At 35.3% G+C, this 13,164-nt stretch overlaps 1 protein-coding gene across 1 annotated transcript in view; it reads right to left on the minus strand.

The window, feature by feature from the left end:
• ATF6 (activating transcription factor 6) overlaps positions 1–13,164 on the minus strand; it is a 204,719-nt gene that overhangs the window by 158,827 nt on the left and 32,728 nt on the right. The window contains exons 8-9 of the mRNA XM_008573560.1: positions 1,911–2,096; positions 892–983 (exon numbers count right to left, since the gene is read on the minus strand). Coding sequence (XP_008571782.1) covers positions 892–983; positions 1,911–2,096 — 278 coding nt within the window. The remainder of the gene's footprint in view (positions 1–891; positions 984–1,910; positions 2,097–13,164) is intronic.

A 13,164-nucleotide genomic window follows, 5' to 3' on the forward strand; every position in this document is an offset into this window, starting at 1 on the left:
ACCACAGATAACAGCATCACCATTTAATCCCTCAAGATAGAAATTTTGGAATTACCTTTAACTCCCTCTCTTCTTCCTCATGTCCCACAAATCCCAGAGAGTCTGTATCAGAGATGTACCTTGAGATAGCCCCTCCTTTCCATGGTCCAGACTCTCATCTATTACCCGACATACATCAACAGTCTCTTGATGCTGTCTCTGCCAATAGACTCCCCTCAGTTCAGTCCATTCTCAATACAGCCCTCAGAGTTATCTTCCTAGTATGCAAAGCTGAGTATGTTGCCCTCTGCTGAAAAACCTAGGGATGCCTCCTTGTATTCAGTAGCATCCTATGCCCATCATAATATGGCCCAACCTATACTTCTAGCCATATATCTAGCCTCATGCACGCTCCCCATATGTACAAGATACACTGAACTTTTCACTTTTTTCTGAAAATATCATGTCATTTCATAATTGTGCCTTTAAACATACTGTACCCTCTGTTTGGCATGCCTTTCTCATACTTTCCATAAGGCAAACTGGTATCACATTTCCTAATCACTCAGTCATTCAGCAAAAAAAGTACTGAGCAGCTATCAATCCAATATGAGCCTTTACCTCAAAGAACTCATACTCTCATATATGTTCTTTTAGTACTTTGTTCATACTGCTATTATTACACTCACCACATTTTACTATAGTCATCCTTTCACCTGTCTCTCCTCCCAGGTGGATCATGAGATCTTTCAAGGCATGGTTCCTGTCTAATTAATTAATTACTCTTTACACATCTAGGATGCTGATTTTGTAAAAAAAAAACAAACAAACCAGGTTTTCTCTAGCTTTTGACTAGAGCTAAAGAATAACAAATAATGAAAATTTAAATTTTTAGTACTAGTATGTACTTACCTCATGGGTCCATAGTTTAGTATTATAAATGCCAATACTATCATCACACAGACAGCTCTTCGCTTTGGATTAGGGACTTTAAGCCTCTGGTTCTAAAGGAAATGACCACATTAAATATAGTTAAACTATACATCAATCTCACAAAAAGCAACACCTAAGATTTCTCCTCTTTACCAGTTATATGAATACTTTTCTTATTAAAAAAAAAACCAAAACCTCAAAGGTCAGAAAATTGTCCAAAAGACTAGAAAAAAGCCTTCCAAGTTTCCTTTTCTAGCAGAGAGAAAAGGAGAGAAGCAAAAGAGAAAAAACATAGTAATCATTCTGTTGCAATTGCCTCTTCACCCAAAAGGAAAGAATTCAACAATTTCATATTTTTATGAACGCCCAAAGAATTTTGAGATACTTCTGTAGTTTCTCTGTCTTTAAAATTATTGTTTTCAGTCACACACTGGAGTATTGCCATGTGTTTAGGGTCAAGATACAAAGAACACTATAAGAAGCCTCACTCAGTAGGCATCTATTTGGTTCAGAACAGCATTACAATGAGAAATCTTGAAAGCAGCAGATATCGCAAACAGAACTGAGAAAATTAACCTTCTTAGGACCAGCATGGCAACAGAATGCAAAAAATATAATAGTGGACAGGTAGACAGAGAAAAGATAAAAACATATTTTTATTTTGTACTGTTTCCTTTTTAAAAAGGGAAGACCTGGAAGGACTATTCAGGAGTCTCAATGTAATTCATTTAGTCAGAAAAGAGGGAGCTAAGGTAGTGGGCGAGGAGAAACCCAAGACAAGCAGACAACTTTTGTATGTAGATTGGGAGATACAATTCAAAAGGTCCTCTTTCAAATGCTTTACGCTTACTGCAAATGTTTTACAACTTATTGTACTCTCCTTTTCCTCATACTATTGCTTTACATAATTTAGTTTAAGAAGTCAAAGTTTCTCAATTTATTTTTCAGGAAAAAAAATACTTTAATTCATCTCATCTGGCTCTATCACTAGCACTCACCTCTGATACAACTTCATCCAGCTGCCTCTTCAGTGTCCCATTCTCTCTCTTCAGTTGCTCGTTCTCTGAAAGGGCAGCCTTTAACCTTGCCTCTAACCCTAACATATACTCTTTCTTCTTCTTGCGGGACTGACAAGCAGACTCTCGATTTTTTATCATACGTTGCTGTCTCCTTAGCACAGCAATCTAGGAAAAGTTACAATGAATCAGAATATTCTCATTTTAGAATCAGATCAAAATAGATCAGAACATACTGATTTTTTACAATTATTTTTAAACAACTATTGTTCAAAACATAGGTTACTGGCTGTTTTAAAACAGGTTTTTAAAAATACTGCTCAAACTAAGTAAATTAAAATTAAATAAATAAGGCTTTCTAAAACTTCAATGTTAAATAATTTCTTCTGGTGTTTTCTAAAGCTAATTTATTGACCTTCCAATTTTCCCTTTAGAAACTCCCTCAGAAAGTGCCTTTAAGTACATATATACATACACATATACCTTTAATCTAGATTTCTGGCCCTGGATTAATTGACTGTGCTCCAGAGCCATATATCCAATTACTTATAAAGCCACTTTTCTACTTGTAGAATCATTACTGCTACAAATTCAGTATGTGCAAACTGAATTCATTATCTCCCTCCACTTAGGTTTTTAAAAAATCTACCCATCTTCTATTAATATTAAGTATCTCTCAGGATATAAAAGAAGTGATCATTAACTATTATTTTTCTTTTATTCTCTATATTCACTCCCTCTCTCACTCACTCATTCACTCACTAAACGCATATTGAGTATATGCCAATGACCAAGTTTCTTCTAGTGAAAATTTATCTCAGTTAATCCTTTCTCTCTATTCACACTGCCACTCTAATAGTCACTCATTAACGCATCCCTAGTCCCTAGACTTTTGCAATAGACTCCTAACTATTTAAACTGTTTTCCATCTTATCCTGTCTACCATTTCTAAGATAAATTGCCCCCCCCAAAAAAAATTGTTTTATCTTACTACTCCATTGCAAAAACAAGCTAGCCACACATCCTAGCTACCCACCTTTTCTTTCAAGGCCTTCCATAATGTGACTACCCCCTACCTGACCATATCTTCTGCCCTAACTCTACAACTATTCAAGTCATATCCTCCAATCTTATCATTTAAGGTTGCTGCATGATCTCCACACATGTCTAACTCATTTCTTTATTCATACTGTGTACTCCCATTTGGAATACCATCTCCTATACTAACCTAATTCTAAAGTCCTTCCAAACTCCAATTATTCTACCTCACTGATTTTTTTTTTCTGAACAACTTATGCCCTTCTAATTTAGACAATACACCAGAACACTCTAATGGTCACAACTGTTCCAAGAGTGTTACCTCTCTTTTTCCATCTAAAATTTATACCTTAGAAGCCAAAACCATGTCTGCTACTTTTTTGTTTAATACCGACAGTATCTACCATAATCAAAACTTACTGAGCAAAATTATTTTTGTTATGTTTTCTAAACTAAGTTATGAGCCCATTGTTACAGCATTAGTTTAATTTCTTTGGGAGAAAGGGAGAGGTAGCAAAATTAAGCCCATAAAAAGCATGAAATAATAATATTTAAATGATTAGTGTAAGTACACAGATGGATGAATTACTGACTTCTATATTTTCTGTAATGAACTTTAAAAAATAAACATTCTACTGTGGAGTGTTAAATAACTCTTACTGAGACCAGTAAATAAAATTAAATAATTTAATATAGATTTCTTTTAAAATAAGAACGCCATTCCCACCCTGATACTATATTTCCTAGAAACAGGTTATGCCAAATTCAACCAAGGGATCTTCCAGAACCAAAAACTGTCAACAACCTTTCAATCAGAACCCACAAGGAAAAGAAACATTATATGAGATGTCAAAAAAGGATTTTTTTTCTTTTTTAATTGAAACTTAAAAGAATGCTGACCTTATATAACCATCATCTATAAAACTTCCCTACAGAACAACTTTCCCACTCTTTAGTAATGCTTAAACACACATGTGTGCACACACGCACACACACTCACAGCACAAAGCCATGATGGACTGATTATTCATCAATTTCAAACTATTCTCAGGACAATGACACTTTGTTCAGTCCACTATTATTTTTAATGATCTTCATTGTTATTGAGAATGCCAGCGTCCATAGTTAATATTTAATACTAGAGTGCTGAAGTATATAGAACACCAAGCAAGCACATAAAAGTTTCCCAGATGGAAGAGTTTATACTAAAAGTTAGTTAAAAAAAGCAACCTTACTTTTACTTATTTATTTATTTAGTTTTTGGTGGCTGGCCAGTATGGGGATCTAAACCCTTGACCTTGGTGTTACAAGGCTACAGTATAACCAGCTAAGCTAACTGGCCAGCCCAATGACTTTACTTTAAAGGCTAATTAATCTACGGAATTTGGAGAGACATACAGAAGGCATACCATTTAATAAGTTTCAAACAAAGATTAGGCATTTCTATAAACAATAAAATCACCTGCATACAGCATTATACAGCATCAACTTTATACAGCATTAAAGTTTCAAAGACTGCCAATCCTCATGCCTCATACTAAAAAATGAAAACCACCTGTGGTCAAATATTCATTTATTTCCATAGAACATGATAGATTATAGTAGTTCTGAAAATAAATATTCAGTACTACAATAAATACAGCGTAAAGACAGTAAAAATAAATGAAGCCCACAGGAATCACCAAACACAGGACTCCAACTTTTTATCTCAGCAAGCTGTCTTCAGCTACCTGAATATATAATATTTAAATTATTCTGTACTTCCTAGGCAAAAAATATACGTATGATTTTTAAACTAAACACACACACACACACACACACACACACACACACACACACACACACACACACACACACACACACACAGTGTGGTGTTTGGTGTTTTTTTTGGCAGGGGGGAGGAAGTTCCTTTATACAAAAAAAGGGATTACATTGTAACTGTTTTGTAAAATGATTTTTTTTTTTGCACACATATAATGTAGCATAATCATCTTTGACATGCAATGAGAATGGCAGCATACTATTTCAATTATCTTGATGGTTCATAATATATTTAATTACTCTCTTAATCGTCTTCATCATGTCAGACAAAAACGTTCAAATAAACTTTGTCTATCGGAAATTGATTTAAAAGCCAAAGAAGTAAATTTCTTGTATATTTCTTCTAAATTACATACATATATTATTACATATCATAGTAAACATATTTATAGATACATTCTAAAAGGCATGTATAGCTAAAATCTTTGGCAAATTTAATTTGTGGCAATAATATTTTAAATATTCAAATAAATTAAATATTCTAATTTGATTTTTCTTAAGAATCTTTTTTTTTTTTTTCTAAAAGATGACTGGTAAGGGGATCTTAACCCTTGACTTGGTGTTGTCAGCACCATGCTCACCCAGTGAGCGAACCAGCCATCCCTATATGGGATCCAAACCCGTGGCCTTGGTGTTATCAGCACCACACTCTCCCGAGTGAGCCACAGGCCGGCCCTTAAGAATCTTAAGTATACTCTTTTTTTCTCATAAAACTGTTTAAAGCACAAAAAGGAAAAATTTAGACTTATACTGTCTCTACTCTTCTCAATTTCATGATAGCCGAAATTTTGTTTCACTCTTTCTATTAAGTTTTGTGTGTGTGTGGCATATAACTAGTTCCCATTCACTAAAAATTAAAGAAGCTTCATGACTGGCAACCTGAACCACTTACTTGGCAGAGTCAAGGAAGTAATCTTTACCATGCAAATCCTTTCCTTTTTTTTTTTTTTTTTAAATAAAGAATGCCTTCTGATATATGGTATAATTTCCAGAATGAGAAAAGGTAGTAGACAAAATCCCTGCTAGATTGTAGGTCCAGGCTGCCCTATCCAATCTCATCTTCTGAATGAAGGAAAAGAACAACCAATAGGGAGGTAAAGGCGGGAATATGCACCAGATGCTCTTAGGAAAGCTACAATATAGGCACAGCCTCTAGAAGAAAGGAATGACCTGAGTCCTGTACAGAAGGATCTTCAAAGGATCCTCAGGGCAGTTTCCTGTACCTTCAGTTAATGACTTCTCTGCTTCCTGTCTCCCTAGAAATATTTGGTGTAGCTATATAAAAGTAATAGTAATTTAAGTCATTAAATGACAATTCTACACTAGAAGTCAGGTGTCCTTAATTCTTGACCCAGCACTGCAATGAATTATGTAATTGGAAGATCTTAGAAAAATTACTTCTCCTCTTGGAGTCCATTTATACATTAGCAAAAAGAGGAAGTTGCACCAGAACAGTGTTTTTGAAACAATTATAACTCGATGTCAGGTTGTATGATCAATTAGTGGATCACTACTGCCTTTAAAAAAAAAAATTGACAGAAAAGCACAGGATAGAATTTAAAAAAACAGAGTGCTTTATATATAGTAAGAGTTTATTGCTTCATGAGACTGTAAATGAGAGAGATTTAAAATACATTTCTTACTGTGGACAAGAAAGTTTAAAGCCACTCCATTAGTCCTCTAAAGGTCTCATCAAATCCAAAAACAAAATGGTTCTAGGGCTGATGGTAAACATATAAACTTAATTATCATGTAGCACAATAATACTGTATCATAAAATATGGATCAGATTAACTCTGCATTAAGTTTTATCTGATACCACCAAATCACTCAAATAAAAGTCAGTCTTCATAAAACTTTGTCCCTCATGACTTAAAATTACCTGCTACCTTAATTTTTAAAAATTAAGTCTTAGACTACCTTAATTTTTTTTAATTAAGAGAGTACATTTGTAAAGGGAGAAAAAAGGGAGCAGGAAGTTTCAAGACTTAGGTAATTTTAAGTTTGCACTGCATCAGGGCTGCCTCAAAAGTAAAGCCCCATTAATGGAGCACAGAGTAATAACAACAGAACTGGACTGAGAGAAGACCTAGGCTTAAATCCTAACTCAACTGTAACAGGTCAAATGATCGAGGTGAGGAGCAAATGCATAATAGACATGAAGGTTCTTTGTAAGCTATAAGGTACCATACAAATATAAGTTTCAGTTAAAAAAAAAAAAATATATATATATGTATATATATACCCTGCAGCAATGAATAGAGTGAGGAGGTAAAAATTCTCAATTCCATCAACAAGGAATCTCATACCTGCTCTGATAAAACTGCAACTAAAGCAATATCGGAAATATCTGCCCCCATTCCAGCTCCTGTTTTCAGATTTCAAATACAAAAAAAATACAAAAAACCCCCCCCGACAAAACCATGAAATCTTATGTAGTCACTGCAAAAGCAGGAAAACAGGGCCTAAGAATAAAGATCTAATACACACTCCTCTAAGATCCCTCAGTTTGATCCTTACTCTGTATCAGGGTCCTGATTCCCCTTGAAGGGTGTTAAGAAGTTTAAAGTGAGTATTTGCAAGTTATGTACTTAGGAAAGTACCTGGCACATTAGCCATCTTAGCAATATGGCCTTGGCTGAACCAACTGATCCCTTCAGTGGTAAAATGATAATAAATAATGTTCACTTTACAAGGATTTTGTGAGAATAAAATAAGACTATGTAAAAACAAATGATTTATAGTCCAAAACAAATGTGAAGTACTGGAGGCTGGCCTGTTAACTCACTTGGTTAGAACATGTACTGATAACACCACAGTCAAGGGTTTGGATCTCCTTTTGGCCAGCTGCCAACAAAACAAAACAATACAAAAACAAATATGAAGAACATATCAAAACTACATTAGAAAAGAGCTGAATTCTTCAAAAGAGTCAATGTCAAAAAGACAAAGGCAGTGAAAATGTTTCAAATTAAGGAGGCTAAAGAAATATTACAACTAAATGTACTATCTGACGTCACATTGGATCCTGTATTTCAGAGGGAAAAAATCCAATAAAAAATATTAGATCAGCTGACAAAATTTTAACACTGACAGTTGACTGAAGTATTTTATCAATGTAGATTGATGAAGCTGATAACTGTACTGTGATTATATAAGAGAATATCCCTATTCTTAGGAAATACACACTGAAATATTTAAGATAAAAGGACCAGAAGGCATAGTTTAGGAAAAAAATTGTGCGTATGTATATGTGTGTATTTGTATGTGGATGAATGGAAGGATAGAAAGCAAACAAAAAAAATGGGGTAAAATGTTAACAAGTGAATCTGGCTAAAGAGTACACAGGTGTTCTCTGTACTATTTTTGTTTTTGCAACTTTTTAAAACTTTAAAATTATAAGCAAATACAAAATTGAATGCACACACACACAGCTGCAGCGCACACACTTATAAGAAGGACATAAGATACTTTCCTTTAGAACTCATAATAGAGGGAGGTAAGAGCCACAGAAAATTCTAACCATAACACTTTTAATCTCTGAATATCATTCCTTAATCACTTGTTACCAGTCACAAGTTCTCTTCTCTTAACAATATTCTTTCACATAGTTGTAAAACAGTAATCTTCTGGAGGGCACACCCCTTCAAGAACATATACCCATTGATACTTTCATTTAAAAAAATCTACCATTCTTCTTCATGAATTATTTGTATATTTTTTCCATTGATTTTTAGATATTATAACTTGCATTTTTCTCACTGATTTATAAATACTCTTTATATATATATTTTTAAAAACTATGAAAACTTGTACATGAATGTTCAAAGCAGCATTATCCATAATAGCCTAAAAGTGGAAACAACCTAAATGCCCATTAACTGAAGAATGGGTTATCCAAAATGTGGTATATCCATACAATGTCATATTATTCAACAATAAAAAGGAACAAGTACTGATACATGCTTCGACATGGTTGAACCTTGAAAAACATTACAAGTGAAAGAAGCCATACACAAAAGGTCACATAGTGTATGATTCCTCAATATAAAATATCCAGGAGAGACAATTCTATACAAACAGAAAGTAGATTACTGGTTGCCAGGGCCCATAAAGGAATGAGGAATGACTACTAATGGGTATGAGGTTTCTTTTTAGGGTGATGAAAATATTCTGGAATTAGACAGCAGTGATGGTTACACAACTCTGTGAATATACTAAAAACCACTAAATTGTACACTTCAAAAGAATGAACCTTACAGTATGTGAATTTTATCTCAAAGAAGCTGCAAAAAAAAAAAAAAAAAAAAAAAAAACACAACCTAGGAAGCTATGGACTCTCTCCCCAGACAAGAGCACATGCATACAAAGTGTCACAATTACATGAGGCAAGCGGTGAGGTGAGGAAAAGAAGATTGTCTATGGAAGCACTGAAACCTATCCACGGACTTCACTAAGAAGTCCTGTGACTGGCACTCTCACACAGTGAGAGTAGAAGAATAAATAAGAACTAGCCCGATGTAGGGTCATTTGGTAAAACCTGTCAAAATTGAAAAAGTACCTGTCTTCTGACTCTACAATTCCAATTCTAAGAATTTCACCTACAGATATTCTTGTACATAAACAAAATGAAATAAGTACCCATTTTTCAACAGAAGAATGTTTATCAAGAAAAATATTGCAAAAATCTTAAATAATTATGGTACTCCTATAAAACAGACTAAAATGGAGTTATTAGAAGAGTAAGAGGCTGGCCAGTTAGCTCAGCTGGATAGAGCACAGCCTTGTAACACCAAGATCAAGGGTTTAGTTTCCCATACCAGCCAGCTGCCAAAAAAAAAAAAAAAAGAAGAAGAACAAGAAAACTTTTGATGCACTGATATGGAAAGATCTCTAAGATGTATTAAGTGAGAAAAGCAAGTTTCAGGACAGCATGCATAGTATGCTACCACTTCTGTAAAATAAGTCAATAGGTAAAACTACAAGTATTTATATATTAAAGAACCAGAAAAGATCCACACAACGAGTAAGAGTGACTGCTTCTGGGCAGGGGAACCAATTGGCTAGAAAGCACCTGGGGCATGATAGGACTGTCTCCCTAAAATAAGTATCCAGAGAAAGGGTGCAAGAAGGGAAATCAGAAAAAAGAAAGAGATGTATTTAATTATTTATTAAGATAAATCAGCATACTTTAAAAACAATTATTTATTAAGCTTATCAAGATGCCAAAGTGAAAAATACAGAATAAAGAATGCTAAAGTTGCCATAACATGAATCTATCTTAATGCAATACATCAGGATGGAGGGAAAAAAACTGTTCACTGCCTTTTCCAAAGCTACTGTAATCACAGATGAAATCTAACTGCCAAAATCTTTATTCGAAATAAATTTTTAGAAGCCCCAAACCTCCATTTAAAAGAAAAACTGCAAATATTTTAACAAACCATGTTTTTCTTTTATTTGCAAAAAGTCCCTTGTTGCAGCAAAGCCAAAAAGGAGTCAACACAGAAGTAATTTTTTTACTAAAATCTGGATAGCTTTTCAAATCTTTCCAATGAATTTGTTCTGATGGATTCTTCTACTTTGCAGCCTATAGAAATATCATGATCTCAATGTCTTTCTTGTTAAAGAATTTAGTTACTAAAAAGTGTCTATTCATTATTTATCTTCTTAGATCGAGGCTAGCCACATAATTTAAGAAGATTCAGCTCACATTTTGACCTAACAGAATATCTATTCTTGGGTGTTACGGATTAAACAAGCAGCTTAAGTGTTTACAGAAGTTTTGCTTTTTTTCTGAAATAGAACACAAGCACCTTCCATTTTTCTGAGTTGCTTTGTATTGCAAGTAGATTATTGTAGACTCATATTTTTCTTGAGAGACATACTGTAGGGGTGTTTAGTGAGTTTTGCTCCTACATATTTTGCTGGGTATGCTAATGATGCAAGGCCCTGACCACTCTACTCAGGCCATTTCTCAGGGTTGAGTTTCCAGCAAGCAACCTTGAAGGATGAGGTAAAGTCTCCCCCTGGACAATGAGGAGGCTTGCTTCCCGCTTGCTTCCCACTTGCTTTAAAAGTGACAGATTCCCTAAGCTCATGTTTCTCCACTGCGGAAGAGGAACACTGTGTGCAGAGCATCCATCCGGTCCCATATCACATCATTCACATACTAACAATACTTAACAATATCTGACATCTCTAACTTAACTGTATAACACCAATTCTGGAGAAAAGAAATACAAAATTCCAATTTGGTATGCCAGCGAAATCCCCTTCACATCATTTCTCACATCTGCAAGCTAGTGAAAAGGGATTCCCCCAGCACCTAGCTTCTTATGATGGCTCTAAGGATCCATGGCAGGGACTTCCAAAGAGAAGTCCTTTGGGGATGGAGAGAATCAAGGTCCCTAATGAGAGAATTAGAAAAAGTGTGCAAAGTGATGAAGGGTTCAGAACATGTTTGGTGGGGTGAATGAGCTAAAGGCAGGAAGACCTGGGACCTCCTGGCAGTATAGTCTGTATTCATTAATCAACCTCCTATCTGAGGTTATTTCTAGTTCTATGCTAGTTCTGGATCATTTTCTTTCCATTTTTCCCACCTACTGATTTCCATTAAGAGTCTTTGCTCCACCTTGATCCACTATGGAAGATGCAAATATAATTTCACCACTTTTTTCCTGTTTTTTTTTATGCCAATAACCAAAACAATGTAATTCCATAACTTTAAAAACAGGGCAGTAATGTTTCATGAACTTTATGGGATTATGATAGGTAGGCAGAAGTAGTGAGTGCAACACAGATTTAAACAGACTGCTTGTTTTCACGCCCTTAGTTTGACATCTGGCAACATTCAATAGCCCTTTAGAGAAAGATAAGAATGCTCCCTTATGAAGTCAACTTTGTAGTTCCAACATTGCCATTTATTAAGAAACTGCATAGAGAATTTCTACACCGAAATGAGAGACGATGGTCATTTTTTCCATTAGGATCAGAGCCAAAAACAAACCATATTTCTTGAAAACTTAGGTGAGGTTTCCAAGAGTTAAACAGAACAGATTTACCAGCAAAAGGCAGGAAGAGTAAGATTATGATTTGAACCAGGCAAACTGTTTCACAATAGAAAATGTTGTACTTAATGCAGTTTGCAGAATATAGTATGGTAAAAATACTACTTATGGCAGTAGCAGGCCTCTCAAGAGTGAAGCCAGCCAAACAAAAGAACTAAAAAAGGTATGCAAAAAGAAGCCATGTCAGCATTACAAAGCCACAAAAAACTGATACAATTTTTTTTGCTGAATTACAATTTTTCCACCATACTTTTGGTTTAAAAGCACAAAAAGTACATGATGAAAAAATTTTCTTTTTGGCCATTTTCAATTAGGATTTAAACTAATTCAAATTTATCCTAATTTAACAGGTTTTGAGTCTAACAAACACATGCACTGTTGAGGTCAACCAAATTACTAACAAAGAAGACTATATGAACAGATCAAAGTTCTCTTCTACAACTCCTTCTGGAACAGATTTACTTTGGGTTCCTGAGTGGCTTGGCCAGCTGATAGGACAGACTGATGCTTCTTTATTTGAAATAAACATTCAGTCAAAACCTCTACCAAAAAACTCATACTAAAAAGGCTTGGCTCACTTCCTGATGTGCTGGCCAAGTAAAAATAAGCACAAAAACCTCAATGCAAGTTGACTAGAAAATATTTTAATCATCTTTACGTCTCTTGCACTAAACATAGAATATCTGAACCTTTCTTTTACAATACTGTCAACTCTAAATTTGGAAAAGTAATAAGAAAACTAGCCAATAAATATTGCTAAAAACAAAAGCTAATACTTGTTGCTTCTATATATCCTCATCTCACACATCCTCCAGTTCCTCAACATTAACTGAGACTTTGTCAGCAAATTATCCAACCAACTTACAAAGCCCCCTTAAGAGTGCAAAAGGAGGGCCAGCCCCGTGGCGCACTCGGGAGAGTGCAGCGCTGGGAGCGTGGCGATGCTCCCGCTGCAGGTTCGGATCCTATATAGGACTGGCCGGTGTGCTCACTGGCTGAGCACAGTGCAGGTGACCCCACACCAAGGGTTGTGATGCCCTTGGGCCGGCCCAGTGGCGCACTCAGTAGAGTGCGGCGCTCCCACCAAGGGTTCGGATCCCATATAGTGACCGGTCCGCTCACTGGTTGAGCGCGGTGTGGGGGCAACACCGAGGGTTGCGATCCCATTGCCGGTCACGGTACGGGCGCGACACCGAGGGTTGCAATTCCGTTACTGGTCATGAAAAAAAAGACAAAAAGGAAAAAAAAAAAAGGGTTGTGATGCCCTTACCACGAAAAAGACAAAAAAAAAAAAAAATGGAATTGAA

The sequence above is a fragment of the Galeopterus variegatus genome, unplaced genomic scaffold (genome assembly GCF_000696425.1).
Source record: "Galeopterus variegatus unplaced genomic scaffold, G_variegatus-3.0.2 Scaffold933, whole genome shotgun sequence".
NCBI classification, from domain to species: domain Eukaryota; kingdom Metazoa; phylum Chordata; class Mammalia; order Dermoptera; family Cynocephalidae; genus Galeopterus; species Galeopterus variegatus.